The sequence below is a fragment of the Cheilinus undulatus genome, linkage group 21 (assembly GCF_018320785.1).
Source record: "Cheilinus undulatus linkage group 21, ASM1832078v1, whole genome shotgun sequence".
Taxonomy (NCBI): Eukaryota; Metazoa; Chordata; class Actinopteri; order Labriformes; family Labridae; genus Cheilinus; species Cheilinus undulatus.
Window position 1 is genome coordinate 30,866,852 of NC_054885.1, and position 17,588 is coordinate 30,884,439.

At 39.5% G+C, this 17,588-nt stretch overlaps 1 protein-coding gene across 4 annotated transcripts in view; it reads left to right on the top strand.

The window, feature by feature from the left end:
* The window catches only part of cyth1a (cytohesin 1a), an 81,345-nt gene that overhangs the window by 52,390 nt on the left and 11,367 nt on the right, over window positions 1-17,588 (top strand). For 3 of the 4 annotated variants that reach the window (XM_041817062.1, XM_041817061.1, XM_041817063.1), the window contains exons 2-9: window positions 6,544-6,626; window positions 11,904-11,968; window positions 13,318-13,384; window positions 13,498-13,616; window positions 14,789-14,869; window positions 15,090-15,202; window positions 16,337-16,485; window positions 16,575-16,687. In XM_041817062.1, the coding sequence (XP_041672996.1) occupies window positions 6,544-6,626; window positions 11,904-11,968; window positions 13,318-13,384; window positions 13,498-13,616; window positions 14,789-14,869; window positions 15,090-15,202; window positions 16,337-16,485; window positions 16,575-16,687 (790 nt within the window). The remainder of the gene's footprint in view (window positions 1-6,543; window positions 6,627-11,903; window positions 11,969-13,317; window positions 13,385-13,497; window positions 13,617-14,788; window positions 14,870-15,089; window positions 15,203-16,336; window positions 16,486-16,574; window positions 16,688-17,588) is intronic. The other variant, XM_041817060.1, reaches the window with a different exon arrangement.

Sequence of the window (17,588 nt, forward strand, 5' to 3'; positions counted from 1 at the left end):
CCCCCTCAAAATCCCTGTTACAACACCTCTGATGCTTTGATACATGAGCCAAGCTAACCAGCTGCATGAATACTTGTGACTTTTAAATATTTTATTTAGCACAAAAACAACATTAGAAAACAGAGAAAAAGTCAGAGTTATAAGACTATGTGTACATATTTCTTCACAAGGATGAAGGAGCTATGTATCTCACACTCTACTGCGTTTCCTTTTATTTATATTGGTAGTTTTTCAAGCATTCAGAGTGTATACAGTGCTGTGCTAGGCACCTTTGGAACATAAATTAAAGCTGAGGTAAGGTGTAGATGTGGCAAGTAAGTAGGGGTGGACGATATGGAAAAAAAAAATCATATCATGATTTTTTTATGATGACGATCTTGATTTCATCACAGTTTTTTCCATTAAATTTCTAAGACAAATTTGCAAGTTATTGACCAGAAAAAACAACCTTTTCCCTATTTTTTTCTGTATTTTTCTGCACCATCCTGTTGGCCAATGCATTATATGTATGTTGGGGTGTGTGTGTGTGTATATGTATTATATGTGTATATATGTAGAGGTCTTATCCCACAATATATATTTAAATTCCAAACATTTATTTTCCTGCTTTCTGATCTATTCTGTCTTCTGGAACCAATTTCTAAATTTTCTGCACCACTTTAGAATTATTATGCGTCTTTGTCTGTGTTTTAAAATCTACTTTACTGTTTATTAAGCACATTTTGACACTTTGATTTGCATTTTAAACTATATGGTCTTTAAAAAGAATTCCTGCAGCTGAAGCTTTAAACAAGTAGCCTGTTCATACAGTATGCAATTTAACATCACATTTACTTCAGCCTTGTTTACAGACTGCCAAATAAAGAAAATATAGATATGACACACATTTGATGAATTTTTGAGACATATGGTTATGCAGTTAAGTAGTGACTGTATGTTATTTTAACGCAATTTTGATTTTTGTTTAAAAACGGTCATGTATACGTTGATTTACTGCTCTGAATAAGGCTGTCATGAGCAGAGACATAAACGTGTCACATTGACACCTGTCTGCTGCTTACACTGAAGGAGAGAAGAGGAGGAAAGGCAGGATTACATGCTGCAGCAGTGTGAATGTAGGCCAAAGAAATGTGTGTAAATCAAGGATTTTACCGTTTAAAACATTTTCTAATGATGATCCATGTCTGGACCTCGCGGACATCACTGCCTCCCTCCGTAAAAAGACGCTGATGTTATAACGTTTCACCCGTGACTGCGTTATCCTGACGTTTACTGGCCAGGTGGAAAGGCTTGTAAATAACTCAGAAAATAATAATTGAAAGCAAAACAATGTCAGCTGTAACAGTTACAACAGGAAGCTACCTGCCTCAGACACACTATACTCCGCTGAACCGCGGTATGCGGATGGCAGACCGGAGGACGAGAAGTAGTAGAGCCGATCCTACGATTAAACAGATTAAACAGATTGCCAATACATTCTATTTCTTCACGATCTGAGATCGTCTTATTGCGCACCCCTACGAGTAAGCCCATGTGAAGAGGACTGACGCAACCCCTGTCGTTTTCTGGATATTTTTGCATATTGCAAGTGGCAAAAGATAAAAATTTGTTGAAAAATAACCACAACATTGTGGTAGAGAAAAGGTGGATGTGGTAAGTAAGCATGGTCTAGGGCAGTGTTTCCCAACCATTTTTACCTGAAGCCCCCCCTGCACATGTACCTAAGTAAGGCTGGCCCCCCAAAAACCCACTTTAAAAGAAAAGTGACATATTGCTCTCAAAAATCAACACTAAAAGTAATTGTTTCATTGATAAACCATAAAAAAGACCCATGCAAGGAGTTTCTTACCAAAGGACTTTTGCATGAAAGTCCTTTGGTCCTGGTCCCCAGGTTGGGAACCAATGGCCAAGAGTACTGTCCAGGCAGGTAGTAGGGTTGCTACAAGCCCCTGGACATGCTGTGGGCCCAAAACCCACCAGTGGTCTCTGGGCATTTAATCAGGTGTGAAAAGATGCCGTCGAGCTTGACCTTAGCCACCTAGCGATACGTGCCAAGCTTGGCCCTGCACACCAGGCCCTGTGATAATTCCTTAGCACCCTACATGCCTAAAACTTGTGCACTTTACTGTATGCACCTTACACTCATCCATATCTTAGTGTTTTTATTTCATAAGATAATTTTCTAATATGTTGTAGTTTGTGTTTGCTTCGTACTATGGCAGCATGTATTGTTGTCTTCATTTCTCGTGAGTGTGGTAGACTTTTAATGGTTGTCAAAGACCCCACCAATCAGAGACATTGCTGTTACACTATAGGATTGCGGGTATTGTTGTATTTTTTGGCTGAGATTGCAAAAGAACCATATTTTTCTCTTATAATGAAGTTTATATCTTACAAACTTTTGTCTTCTATAGAAGCTAGCACCATTGTGTCACACTCAGATAGCTCGTGGTGAATCTAACTTTGTTACCTCTGACAACACAGCAGATAATCAAATCTGCTATTGAGGAAATGAATGGGAATGTTACGTCCAGAACCACACTGTTGACCTCTATTTCATACTTTGGTCCGTGCCAGGACTTAAACAGATGACCCTCTAGTTCTAAACCCAAGTCCCTTGGGACTGAACTGCCAACCCATCCTTCTTTTCTGTTTCTTTTCATCCATTAAACATGTTCTGCTCTGTGGTTTGTCATAGTGGCATTAACTTGTCTATTCCTCTGGGGACAGAGTCTTTGAATACAAGAAGATGCATCTTCTGACCTTTCAGCACTTTGTTTTCTGTTTGGGTTCATGCACTTAGTTGTGATGTCTTGTATTTCTCAGTCTGTATCAAAACATTCATCATTCCCTGATAGCAGCGCCCTGGAGGAAACTATTAAACCAGAAGAAAAGTTTGTGCAACTATCTTTTTGTCTGTAAGCTCCCCCTGAAAACAGACAGATGACCATGGTTTCCATGGAAACCCTTAACATTAAGGATGGATGCAGCTGCTTAGCCAAAGATGCTGCAGGCTGTGAGGTATAATGTTAGAAAGGTCAATCTGGAGCACACAGTGAAGCTCCCCCAGCTGTTGGAAAACAAGACAGAAAGACAACAGAGCTTTGTTTTAAGTCTCTTGTTTTGGACTTCATTGTCTATTATCCCTGTCTCACTTCAGCAGACATTCCAGTCAATGTCATGGGTATTGCCTCAAGATGTTTATGTTGGCTTACTCTGTGTTATTTAAATAAGTGCTCTACATTATGCAGCATTTATTCTCTTTCTCAGAAAGTCATTTCATTTTAATTCTTAGCTGGAAAATCTGCTGTTTATGTGTCTTTTAATGTGCAATAAGGCACATAATTTTCTGGATGGCTGGCCTTGTCCTTGCTTTATTGATTGCTGGTCCAGATTTTTGTTCAGCTTTTTTAACCTTCAGTCCTCTGACCTCTTAATGCAGGTACACTGCGTCCACAGTTAATTCTTTTTCCCACATGCACTGGACTCCCAGTCTTTTTTTAAATTACACAAAGGAGCTGAATTAAAGAACCTTGGAGTAAACAGACTTATCTTTCCAGTATCTTTGAACAATGCCTGCTCGATGAGCAATTGAGATAATTGTCCAGTGCTTTCACAGACAAGGAGTGGGTGTGTTGATGACTTTAATGACACTACTTGGAGTTGAGCTGCTTGATACTCTTCCCTCCTGCCTGCACATTACTGTACACTTTTGATTTATATTTCCTGTGTGCTTCCAAATAAAGTGCTGTGAAAGAGTATTTGCCCCTTTCTGGTTTCGTAGTTTTTTGCACATTTGTCACACTGACGTATTCCAGATCACAAATAGATTTCAATATTAAAGATAGCCATAGTATACAAAACTGTTTTTAAATGATAAATTTATTTGTTAAAGGAAAAATGCTATCCAAATCTGTAAGACTTACCAGTAAAATATTGGTAAAAAATTAGTTGTGTTAACTTTAAATCCAAAACAGCTTTCCAGCTCTATTTTCTTGAGTCGATAGAACAGAATTTAGCTTTAAGTAAACAGTAGTTGATCACTTGAGAGGTGTGGTGTGTAATGTTTAGCCTCGTAGCACTTAGCAAGGCAAACTAGATAAAAATGAACCATAATGTTTATAATTTTGCCTCTCTATTGTTTAATCACCCGACTGTATACAATATTTTTATCTTTATTAACATGGAATAAGCCTTTAATTCATGCATGGGGACAGTCCACTCCATGGGCTCCACCATCTTGGTTACATCTTGTATGGTTCTACAGCACTACAGTACCACAGCAGTGACCAAATAATGATGAATCAATATGTTAAATTCAGGTAAATAAACACTAATTTAGATCAGCCAACTTATAAATATTATGTTCCATTGTTGCCAAGTTTGTTCAGCTAAATGCTACTAGGCTAAAGATTACACACTGTACCTTTAGGTAATTTTTGTCATAGTACTCAAATTATTTGAAAATCACACCTTAATTTGCATAGCTTTTCCTTAATACTTTTGGACATTAGACACTTTTGCACCGTGAGTGAAGTTACCCACACAGTTAGACGTGTCCCATCTAAGAGTGGCGACTTCAATTTGGCATGGATGCTGAGCAGGGCACCATGGAAAAGCACTTCCTGGTTCTGTGTGCACCTTTACCTGTTAGCCCAACTTGGCTGGCATAAATGTTCAGAATTAAAACTGAATAAAAATTGTCTGATCTAAATGTGCTAGTAAAATTAAATGGATTTAACTTAAAATATGTAAGTGCCTGCAACTTCACAGGTAGTGAGGTAGTTTTCAGTGAGTATTATTATCACTGTGGAGGAATTCTGGCCCACTCTTCTTTACAGAATTGTTTTAATTCAGCCACACTGGAGGGTTTTCAAGCAGGGACGCCCTGTTTAAGGTCATGCTACAACATCTCAATCAGGTTTAAGCCCAGACATTGGCTAGGCCACTCAAAAACCTTCATTTTGTTATTATTATAACAATAACATAATTTAGCTGATGCAGATACAGATACAGATGGGTTTTTTCCATCACTCTTTGTCATGAGACTCCCACTATGCCAACTTTTCCTCTCACATTTGACCATGCAAACAGATCAGTTTGCAAATCTCTTATTCCATTCAGCTGCTAGATACCTAGATATCTGATCATGCCACATTATTTGGCCGTTGTCTGATGCTTATGCACAGGGCTGATACATCATTCTTTCAAGTCATTGGTGTTTACATAGAGAGATAGGAATGGATAATTAACAACCTTGTGTCAAAGATTCCTTCGTCCTCAGTCTCCACCCCTCCATAACGATTACCTTGTTAACTGTTTGCAGACATCAGCTCAGCCAAGACTTCTTTGACCTTTGCACTCTGCTACTGAGGTAATGAGAGGATGGGGGGGGGGTCACAGGAGGGGGCTCCTGCTTAGCCACTGGAGGAATCACAGTAAAACACTTATGATTTTACGACACAAGATTCGCTCTCAGCTTATGACACCATCAGGAATCAGAGGGTTTCAGCGCCTTCTATTTAGATATCTCTCATCTTGTAATAATGCGAAAATCTTTTGGGAAATATGCAGAAAGAAAATGTGCTATTGACCGACTCTGTTATACAGTAACTTTGATATTTGGTTCAAATGGAGATGCATAAACCATGTAAAAGTTTATTATTTAAGCCATTCCTCACAAAAAACATCAGTTGAAGTGTCAGACTGCGTGCACTAAAGGAGACTGAAGATGTTGCACACTGGGTTATGCATTTCTATAGAGAGTGAAAAACATGTTTTCTTAAGCTTCACTGAAACATTGATGGAAGTAGTTCCCTTCAGGCATCATTAATGTTTGAATAGGCTGGCAGAAAGATGCATTTTGATCGTTTCCTTTCAGATTTCTTTGATTGTAGCAAACAATTGTTGCTTTCTTTCTGGCATTCAATCACAGACAGAAGGGAGTGTTGGGGTCTTTTAAGGGCAGTGCTATCAAACGGAGCTTGTGCTTGGACTGCTGCTTGGCTGCTGATACTTAAGTGTCTCGTGTTTTAAGTGCAAGTAGAAGTTTCACTCACACAGACAGGCAAACACATTGTCCATCAAATAGGACTCACTGCCTTTCTCTCAGTCCCTGGCACAGATGAGGCTAATTATAACAGCCTTTAGTGTGAGTGACAGGACTGGCAGCGCTGTGAGACCTGTCACGTTTGTGCCTCTCTGGTACTGATACTCAGTGCTGCTTGGCTGACCTGAGCTGTTTCATTTAGCCTGCCAGATTACACACCAAAGTTAAACCCTCTTCAAAATGCACCTGGCTGCTCCGTCTTGGTTGCTGTAGATGATTTTCAAGAGTATGTGGTCGTATCCCCAAGAAATATCCTTTTGAACTTTCATTGAATGTTCCACGGGGCACACTCATACATAAAGATTATTTCTAGACTTAGAGATGCTGTCAGGAACACGCCTCAGGGGATGGATATGCATAGAAAAGGATAAAGGTGCATTATATTTTGGGCGCTCATGTCCTAACCCTTCTTCTCTTCTCTTATCTCTCTGTAGTACCGGAAGACCTCACCCCAGAGGAGCAGCAGGAGCTGGAGAATATCCGCCTGCGCAAGCAGGAGCTGCTCGAGGACATCCAGGTAATCCTGGAAAAGATTGTAAGGCTGTTGTTATGATAAAAGTGTCACACAAAAACAAACCTGTAATTCTTGTGGTTGACTCTGTTAGTGATACCCCAAGGCAAAAAATTTCTCATTCAATTCAACATAAGATATAACTGCGTTTAGCCTACTAGTCTGAAGTCAAGTATGGACCAAGTGAGCCAAGTTAGCATTTTTACTAGGTGCCACTTTTCATTGCATCTTTATACCCTTTTTGCAACTTTTAAGCAAGTTTTGCCACTTTAAACACATTTTAACACTATTAACAATTTTGTGCCATTATTTAAATCTTGTTTCACCATCCTCTCTGCAAATTTTAGTCTCTTTTAACCCAATGCAGCTAATTACCCATTTTTGCCTCTGTTGGCCCATTTTTGCCACAAGTAACCCCTTGTCACAACATTTTATGCCCATTACTGTCAATCGTAACCAAATTTCACTATTTTTTACCCAAACTTTTGCTATTTTTAATCCATTTTCGACTTTCCACCTTATTGCTTGACTCCCTTAACCATTTATTGCCAATTGAAACCCATTTTCACCATTTTTTCTGCCTCTGTTTGCTACTTTTAACCCATTTCTGCCACTTTCCACATATTTTTGCCTCTGTTAACCCATTTTTGCCAATATTAACCCCTTGTTACAACTTTTTTTGCCAACCATTTTACATTTTAACCAAATGTCACTAATTTTATGCTAAATTTTGCCACTTGTAACCCCTTTTCACCACTTTTCTGCCTGTCTTGCCATTGTCAACCCATTTTTGCCTGTTTTGACCCGTTTAAATTCTGTTTTGAGAAAAGGGGTTTGCATTTTGAAGAAGGCTATATACTACAACATGAATAAAAATACTTATTTGTTACTTTCATAAGAGTTCAGGTTTTAAAAAATGAATGTGGTTTTCTCAGATTAACTTTAAAATGGACCATGATTTTGCTGACCTCCATGCCCGCCCCTTTGGCTGGGCCCCAGGAAGCTCACCCCTTTATCCCCCTTCATGGGCGGCCATGCACTGCTGAAGTCACATTGTCATCTTCCTCTAGATCTCACCAGGATAGCGGAAATCATATTTGTACCAAAAGTATAATGTAGAGTATGTGCAAAATTTTAGAGCTTTACAGTTGTCCATGTTCAACATATAAACAGGCTAGCTTATTAGCTAGGTCACTGGTAAAAGGCCCAGTAGTTACAGCAGTCCTGTTAAATAGCCTTATAACTAAAGCTCAATTCAAACCGAGTGTCATGATCTTATTTACTTTATTTCTGTTTTTGATCTTTTGTTGAAAAGTGCTGCAGTAGCACAGTTTTCAAGGTATTTTCACTTATTTGAAGCCTTTCAAAGGGAAGAGATTTAACTCTTCAACATAAATGTTCTCTTCTGTCAGGTATTTCATCCTAACTGAATCAAATCTTAGGTGCCATTCCCTTTGATATAAAATAAATCCATCACTAAAGCCTTGACTGGCCCTGAAAGTATATTAAATGGGAAATCTGCTTTTGAGACACAAATAAAGTTTATATCAGTCAAATCTTAATAAAATTTTAGTGATCCGTTAAATTGAAGAGGTTTTAGATGATGAGGCTCAAGGACCTACAGTCCAAAATTTGTCTCACTTCCATCGCCTTCAGCTAAAACTGCAGCTCCTCTGCTTTTTGATTAAACATTTACCTTCTATCCAGTTTCTCTTTACCAAGGAGTCTTTTTAAAGTTTGACCCTCTGTGGAATGTGAAATATTTCCTGCCAAGTGCTCACTTCCTCAGCAAACTATTTCTGTTGATTGTTTAGCTGTGATGTAGATGCAACATGTCAACACAGACCTCTATTCATGGATACAACGTATCTCTTCCAGTTATTGAAATGGGGTTTTGAATAGAGCATGAGTGTAAAAATAAATGACTGCATACATACAAAGCAGGATTATGCTCTTATGAGGAACACGCTCACGCAGAATCCCTTATGTACTCTCTGATTTCCAACGAAAGCCAGGATTCAAATCAGCTCGGCTGAATTTCCCTAAAGTGGTTGATTTGATTCCTGTCCAGGGCCAGTGAAAATGTTTTCCCCTTGAAGCAGGGCCGGCTGCTCAGGTCAGCGTTGTCACTCAGTAACCAGCCCTGTTAGCAAATGACACTCAGGAGTGAAAGACCGCCGTGTGCTTTCAAGAGAGCTGGCCTCAAGACAAATCTCAGAGGTGTGATCTGACACCCAGGGTCACCATCGCAGCCCCTCCCCCATCTCTGGCCACCACCCTGCCCCCTGTCCTCTCCTCCTCTGTCGTCTTCTTCTCGACTCCCACGCCCTACTCTGCAGGTCCCGCATGTCAAGGCCCCCGACCACAACAACTGGCTTTCCTGTATGAGCACAGCCTTTGTTTGCGGATGCAAGCATGCAAGGAATGTGTCGTCATTGCGCAGGCCTTGAAAACACAGATGTTCCCTTTGTGGTTTGGCCTATAGTATGCAGGAGAAATTATATATGAATGGAGAGGATCCATGATTGTAACCTTTTAAAGTATTTCATTGTAAATAGAGTTCTGTCTGAGTACAAGCCTCCCCTCATTCAGCAGTCTATTATTCCACACTTTCATCACACTGACATCACCCGCACCATCCTTCAGTGCCCTAACTGCGCCAGTCTGGCACCAGCAGGCCTGGTTTGATCAACTAAATCTGCCTCTAAGGCCATTAATCACTATAAAGCCATACAAAATATAATCCACTTTTATGCTTCCTTACTCTGTTTGTTTTGAGGTTATCCCGAATGTTCTCCACCTAATCAAATTCAGCATAAGGGGATTGTAAATTGGAGCATGCCAACAACATTTGCTGATATGGGATAAAGATGGGTATATTGATCAATTTCTGGGTTAAAGGAACTGAGATCTGGATGTGCATCAGTGTGGGAAGTTCAAGCCCATCAGCAACCGTAAGTATCTCTGTTCTTGCCATGGAGTTGGTTGCTATGATGTGAGTATTTACTAGGGCTTGACGAAATTTTACTGGAGTCATAATATGACCCACTGCAGTTTTCATAATAACAGGTGGCGCAATGTGTCTTTGAGATGAAATATCATCCATTTCAAGCAGCAGTTTTGTTCAAAAGTTTTGCAGCAGAAAAAATAAAAATCTTTCTTTGTGCAGAAATTGCAAGAATCATGTTCATCAAGCATCTGTATACTCTTTTAATAATCATTTAATGTGTTTTTCAATGAAAAAGAGACTGATTTCGTAGAAACTGTCACTCTCTAATACCATAAACTAAATCTAAATTGCAGTGTAAGTCAAAATAAAAGCAGTTAAATTTATTTTCATCATTCAGCCCGAGTATTTACTGTATGTGACAAAAGGCTCACATGCAGACGTGTTTCAGTGATGACAGTCTCTCCCTCGGCGCTGTTTAGCAAAGCTCCTGTGTGTCTTCATTTGAGTAATTTCCAAGTTGTTTGCGTCGGTTACACCCTTCCACACCTCAGGGAAAATCTAGGCTAATTATGAACTGATTCTCACATCATTATCCTGACATTTTTAACTCTTTATTGGGCACTCATTGAAGCACTTGGAAATCCAAATTTAGATCCTAGAATAAAAATAAATACTGAATTTATATGCATAATTATTTTTGAGGCACATAATAAAACTAATAAACTAATCAAACCTCACAGAGCCATCTGAGATGGCTGCAGAGTCTCCTGACAGGCTCAGAGACATCAGTGTTGGTGAGGTTTCCTTTGAATTTGACCTTTTTGTCGGCAAGACGTGACCGGCTTCAGGATACTGTAAAAGTAGTGATGGTAACATTTGTCCTTTAAGGATGCACAATGCTACAGGCGTGATATTGTTATCAGACTTCTGCTTAAAAAGTAAATCATCAATATCAGCAGATGTGATAGTTTATGCCGATATTTCTAACCCGTATTTTGAGTGTAAATATCTGTCTATATCAGCTGTAAATATTGGTGGTACGAACAAATAAGTTAGTGGGTTTTTAGGCTCGACTAACAGACCTACTTCAGCTGGTCTTTTTCTTTATTCATCATCATTCCCTTCACTTTTGAATGCGTTTTAAATTGAATTTTGCTCATTTGTTCATCCTCAAACTTGAAATTTTGTGTTTAAAGGACTGAAGTTTAAATCTGAACTACATGTCAATATCTGGATTAATACTGGTACTAGCTAAAAAATTGTAAATATGGGTGTATCAGATATTGGCAAAAACCCAATATTATGCATCCTTGTTTTCTATCATAATTCTAGAAGAAAACCTTAAAAACCATAAATATTGAATTAATGTGTGAGTTTTAGTAGTGATGTGGCTTAGTTTGAAAATAAAAACTGATTTATGCCATTTTAGTATCATGAAATCATTATATAACCATTACTGTTGTAAAACTGACTAAAATCATAAATATATTGCTATTTATACCACTTATTTTTCCTTATAATTCAATCTGAAAATCTAAAAAAGTTATAAATATTTAATTTCTAGACAAATCTTAACAGTAGAAGACTCACAATAAAATGAAATACTAATTCAAACCACGTAAGTATAACAAAATTGTTATAGGGTTATAAAACTGACCAAAAATCCCATGTATTTAACTATTTAAACCTTGAAAACTTCCATAAATTAGTCATATTTACCACTGGATCACTCTTTTAGTTTTTTTAAACCTTTGGCAACATCTAAGTAAACTATGGAGTCCTATTGTCTTACATTATAATGAGTTTTTTTTGTAGAGAAAGTACCCTTAGTATGGCTTGGTAAATGAACTGCCCGTATGTCCTAATATAGTTGCATTTCACTCCTTCAAACAGGCATAAAAAGTATGGCCCCTTTATTTTTCATGGTAAAATTGCACTAATTACTAGAAATCCTACACAAACAAAACGTATCTGAGATAAAGTACTATTATTCATCTGCATAATGTGTGAGTTTTATCATCTTGGCGTGGTTTGTTATGGTGTTAGGACTGTTGGTGTGGGACTGAAAGAGATGTAAAACTGCATTTCACAAGTTCTGGAGGAAACAGGAAGTTTGAAACGCTCTGGGCCACGGCTGATTGGTCAAATGCTGTGATGTTATTTTCCCTGACGTAGACTGATCTCTGCTGACTGGCTGAAAAAAAAAAAAAACATACAGGTTCCACTGTATCACAGAGATTTGGAGGGGCTGAAGAGAAAGTTAACCAATGTTGCTCATTGGTTCCTTGCCCTATAAAATGTTACTAACACCAACACTTTTGTCTCTTCTACAGCGGCTGAAGGATGAGATAGCAGAAGTGACGAGTGAGATCGAGAACCTGGGTTCCACTGAGGAGAGGTGAGAAAAAGGGACTCAGACGTGGTCCTCCTTCCCTTCTAATTTCCCTTCTGTTTTGCCTAAATGTGCCTGCTGTTTGCCCTCTATTAACTGAGCAAATAAAGCAGTCAATTATTAATGTTTGACGGCTGATTCAGACCATCCTATCACACAAAAATGCTCCCTAAATTGGGCATGCTTTTAAGGCGGTTTAAATGTTTCATCAGGCACACCCCCATGATGGGAGGCCTCATTGAATAATGCAGTGGGTGTATGGGCAGGAGCAGACAATGGATGGTCCCAGAGGACGAGTGCTTGGGTTTGGTCTACTCAAGTGGATAGGGATCCCATCAGCTACCAAATAATCCTAAAGTACTTTCTCCTGGATCCAAAGCCCATTAAGGGTTGCAGCACCTTCTCGTGATCAAAGTTTACTGTGATCGCAGAGGAAAGGACGTCAGAGTGTGTGCTGTCAGATCCATGGAGAGTTGAGTGTTGGCAGAAGCTAAAGGAATGCTGGTGTGAGTAAATCAGTGGGAAGAAGTGGTGACCTCTCACCAGGCTGGGATGGAGACGTTACCATAGTGACAGCGAACATTTGGATTGCACTTTGGCCCCTGACTAACTCGGAGCCTGAGAAATTAGATGTTCACATATGCATGATTTTAAGCTCTTTATCATAGTTTTGTCATGGCTGTTGAGGGGGTGGAAAGGCCAGCCTCTGCTAAATGAAAAGGAATGTTAATGGGAAAAATAGTCTCAGGAAATGATGTGAATGCAGTTATACTGATGGGCTGATTTTGGTCTAAAAAGTAGAATGATGAACCATCAATTTATGTGGATGTAATTTGACCAACAGCGATTTTAAAGTAATTTATCTGGCAAAAGCCTTACTATAACTGACTTATTCTCCTCAGTAGAAAGGAAAAGGGGAGATTTGAAAGCTTTGACTTGTATGAACTGAACTTTTAAAGGGAAATGAGGCATTAAGGAGTAGTGTTGGAAGAATTTTACATCACTAGGGCTGCAAGGAGATATTGCTGTTGCTTAAACAAAATGTATTGTAAAAACACACACATGATTAGTCATGATTACAAAAAAATATTGAATTACTTGTGGATCTTAATTAATTGTGACTAATACGATTAATCTGGACAGCCCTAATTTATATCTTGCTTTTTAGATTTTTTCTTTGACAAAAATCAATTTGAAAGAATTGCACTGAGATTAAGATCAAGTCAGAAAAGCAGTTGGATAAATGATTAAAACAATTTTAACTCGGTAAGCCTGTTTAAACTTGTACCTGAATTTTTCATGTATCATTTACACATAAGACGTACTTTCCCTTGACCTAAATTTTGATGTTTTAGGAAAAATATGCAGAGGAATAAACAGGTGGCCATGGGCCGAAAGAAATTTAACATGGACCCCAAAAAGGTACGTAAAAAATAAATAAATAAATAAAAAAATACAACTTGCTTCCAAAGAAATATGATTTCCCAAACATTTTCTCATGCAGGCTGTAATCTTTTGGCATGTGTCTTTCTCAGGGGATCCAGTTCCTGATCATGAACGACTTACTGAAGAACACCAGTGACGATATTGCTCAGTTCCTCTACAAGGGCGAAGGCCTCAACAAAACAGCCATTGGGGATTACCTGGGAGAAAGGTCAGCATAAAGATTGACTTATTGGTTTTTCCCTCTATTAACCATCCTCCTCTCATGCTCTCTATTATCTTCCCCTAGCACCCATTCTTGTGGTTGATAAAAGCATCGAAGAGCATGTGCATATTTTCCGTATTGCTGTGTTTCCTCTCGGTCAGGCACACGCCCTTCCTTTTCCAAACACACATTATTGGTCCCACATTTAGACCACCCTCTTAAGACGATGTCCGTTACTCAATAACCTCCATCTGTCTTTGATTATCTTACTCATTCATGAGTAACGCGATCAAGACTCACAAATGAAGAATGCATGTGTTTGGAAATTTAAAGATCTCAATCAAGAAAGCAGACAGTGTTTCAGCCAGGGTGTGAGGTCAAACAGGAAATGGAGCTCAGGCTGTTGATGGATGCTCTCAGTTTGATTGTTATTATCTCTCAAAGTGTTTTGGATTCTGAAAGGAAGGGCCGAAGCAGCGCTGGGGTCTTGGGATCTGATTGGTCACCCGTCTAATGGGAACTGCAGTGACTGGATATGACTCAGTCAACTAGAGCTCCTTGGAGGTGTCCCATGATCCCACAGGGCAGATCATTCACTCTGAAGGTCATATGGGTTGGGAATGATGTCATGATCAAGATCAGATTATAAAGAAAGGGGGAGGGGGTTTCTTCGGACCTTCTTAGACCTCATAATCCAGTGAGCCAGATCACACCCTGAACTGAGTCCTTAGTTAAATGTATGATTGGACCTAGTTTACCAAGAGAGCAGGATGTGGGACATAATACTCCCTATATCATATGTCATATGAAATTCATTGAAGGCCTTCAGAATGTCAAGGATAGAGCTGGGGACAGGGGGAGGCAAGAGTAAGACATGCCCACTCCCTCCTTCTTGCTGTCCCTTATCAGCCACAACATCACTCACTAGACACACTAGAATACATGAAAGATGTCTTTTCTTGCTGCTTTGACAGTTTCGTAGAAATGCACTGACAAATTGTTTAATAATTTAAAAAAAATGCATTTTCAGGTAAAACTATCATTTCTTTTTGGTTTGTATAACTGACCAATATTTTCTGGTGTTCAGTGGACTAAGTTATGCATTAATTAGCTAAGAAAATTATCAGCATTTGCAATTGTCAATCAAAAGATCATTGCCATTTTCTTATTTCCCACAGAGATGATTTCAATATCCAAGTCCTTCATGCCTTTGTGGAGCTACACGAGTTCACAGACCTCAACCTGGTTCAGGCACTAAGGTAAGATCATCTCTGCGGCAGCTACAGGTCTGCTATAAGCTCACTAATCCTTTATTTGAGTCTCATAACTATTTATGCTCTCCATGTTTAATTCTACCTCTTTGAAAAACTGTTAAACTGCCACTGTGAGTTTTATTCTTAAGCCTTACAAGCGATCATTTAGCTTTCAAAACAGTGAAGGAGAATCTGATGCTCACTACCTGGCTGTGTGCCCTGACAGACAATTCCTCTGGAGTTTTCGGCTTCCGGGAGAAGCTCAGAAGATCGACCGCATGATGGAGGCTTTCGCTCAGCGCTACTGCACATGCAACCCTGGTGTTTTCCAGTCCACAGGTAGAAATGGTGCACCACACAGCTGACTTTTAAAACTTTTGATTTCAAGACTTAAACAGGATGACAAACTTTACAGAAAAATAGGAAAAAGCTGATTCTGTTACCATATTCAGCTCAATTAAACCAGACAGTTTTGGCTATTTTCCTTTCAACATTTTCTTTCATTCAGACTATAAATTTCCAACCAGGATACTTAAGAGTTCCATCCAACCATTGTCTATACCGCTAATCCCGTTCAGAGTCACTCAAGGGGGGGGACGCACAGCTGTCATTGGGCAATAGATGGGGTACACCCTGGACTGGTTGGCAGTCAGTCACAGGGCTGACACAAAGAGACAGACAACCATGCTCACTCACATTAACACCTACGGCCAATTTTAGAGTCACCAATTAACCTAACGAGCATGTTTTTGGTGGTGGGAGGAAGCCGGAGTACCCAGAGAGAACCCACATGTGCATGGGGAGATATGCAAACTCTGCACAGAAAGGCCCTGACTGGGAAGCGAACCAGGGACCTTCTTGCTGTGAGGCAACAGTGCAAACCCCTGTGCCGCTGTGCAGCCTCTACTTAAGAGTCTTAAACTTTGTAATTATAAAGGGACTTTACTGAACTTTAACCCCAGATTTGCCTACTTCTGAATGTTACTCTGGCATCTGATGGTATGTCAATGAAACTCATATCCAAACGACTTTATTTAGCAGACACAAAGTCTGCTGATGTGATGAGTGTCTGGCTTTTGGGAAATTATGCCCATAGCAGACAGAAGACTACTGTTAACATGGATGCAGATGGATGTGAATTATGCATGCAGCTTCTCAACAGCCTAACAGGCCAGATAGAGTGCTGCTGTGTCAGCCGTGTACGAGCCTTGTTGTCTTTTAGCACATGCACGTCCATGCCCACGCACAGCCTTTCACTCCCACCCACTCTACTCGCTAACGAAGCTTCGCCTATCTGATCCTTTCTGCTTTACTGTGGTCTCCTAAGTGCAGGCCTTTCAGCTCAGCTAATTTACATTCATATTTAAACACTACATTAAACACAGGCAGCCGTTTTCTGGCAAACGGCAAGCTTTTGTTGTCTCACAAAGCTCATCTCCCTTATGCCGTGATCACTCTTGTTGTACGTTTCAGACACTTGTTACATCCTATCATTCGCCATCATCATGCTGAACACGAGCCTCCACAACCCCAATGTGAAGGACAAACCCACTGTGGAGCGGTTCATCTCCATGAACAGAGGAATCAACGATGGAGGAGACTTACCTGAAGACCTGCTCAGGGTTAATACAGCTTTAAAACTCACTTTGCTCCTTTTACTTCACTCTTGTGATCACTTTCTCATCTCATACCTGCTTTGTATTCTTTGTAGAATCTGTATGAGAGCATCAAGAACGAGCCGTTCAAAATCCCAGAGGATGACGGCAACGACCTCACACACACTTTCTTCAACCCAGACAGAGAGGGCTGGCTGCTCAAACTGGGTGAGTGACGCCTGACGTACTTAGGAATTCTCAGTGTGGTGTTGATAGATGAGTATGCGTCATGATGTCCATGAAGTTGTAACCAATTTCTCCCCTAAGGTCAATAACCTTTTGTTGTGTATGTGCACGTGTGGGTGCGTTATGAGCACACCAGGATATCTGAAGACATCTCTGTCTGCTTTAATGTATTTTTAATGAGGTCTGGAGATCAGACCATCACATGTGGAGGCTTTTGAATTATTAAAGACAGTACATATTCATACACTCACATGAACACATACAGACTTTTGTTAGGTGTAAATCAAGCTAATGCACCAACAGAGTCCACATGTAAAGTTTTAAGTTTATTTATTAGATATGGAACTTTTTCATGTAGAAGTACAACTGAAAATTTGAGGTTTACCTTCTCCAAATACTGATAAAAGTCATGCAACAAGGATTTAAAACAGGTTAACTTTGCTCTAGTTCGCCATCATTTACCAAACATGCATACGGCAGAAATTTGGGTGTACTGATCGGCATTTATCAGTCTGACTGTAAGCGGAGATCTCAGCTCAGGTATCAAGTTAATGGCAATCAATTAAGGTATGCAATTACTGCATTTAGGAAAATCCGAATTAATTGCATGCTTTATTGTCCCTTTCAATGCACTTAGGAAAGGAATATTAGGGTTAAGGAATATCAGCATCCTCCTGCAGCCACAGTGATGTAAAATAAGTCCACCACTGCGCCTTAATGTCTCATTTCACTGTTAAAAAGTTTACAGACAGGTCAGTGGACAAATCATTAAATTATAACCTGAATGTAATGCATTTTAATACTTTCATATACAATTTTTATATCACAGAAATGAGTTAGATATTGTAATACCAGCTAGAGTTAAGTTGACTGCAATGCCACTG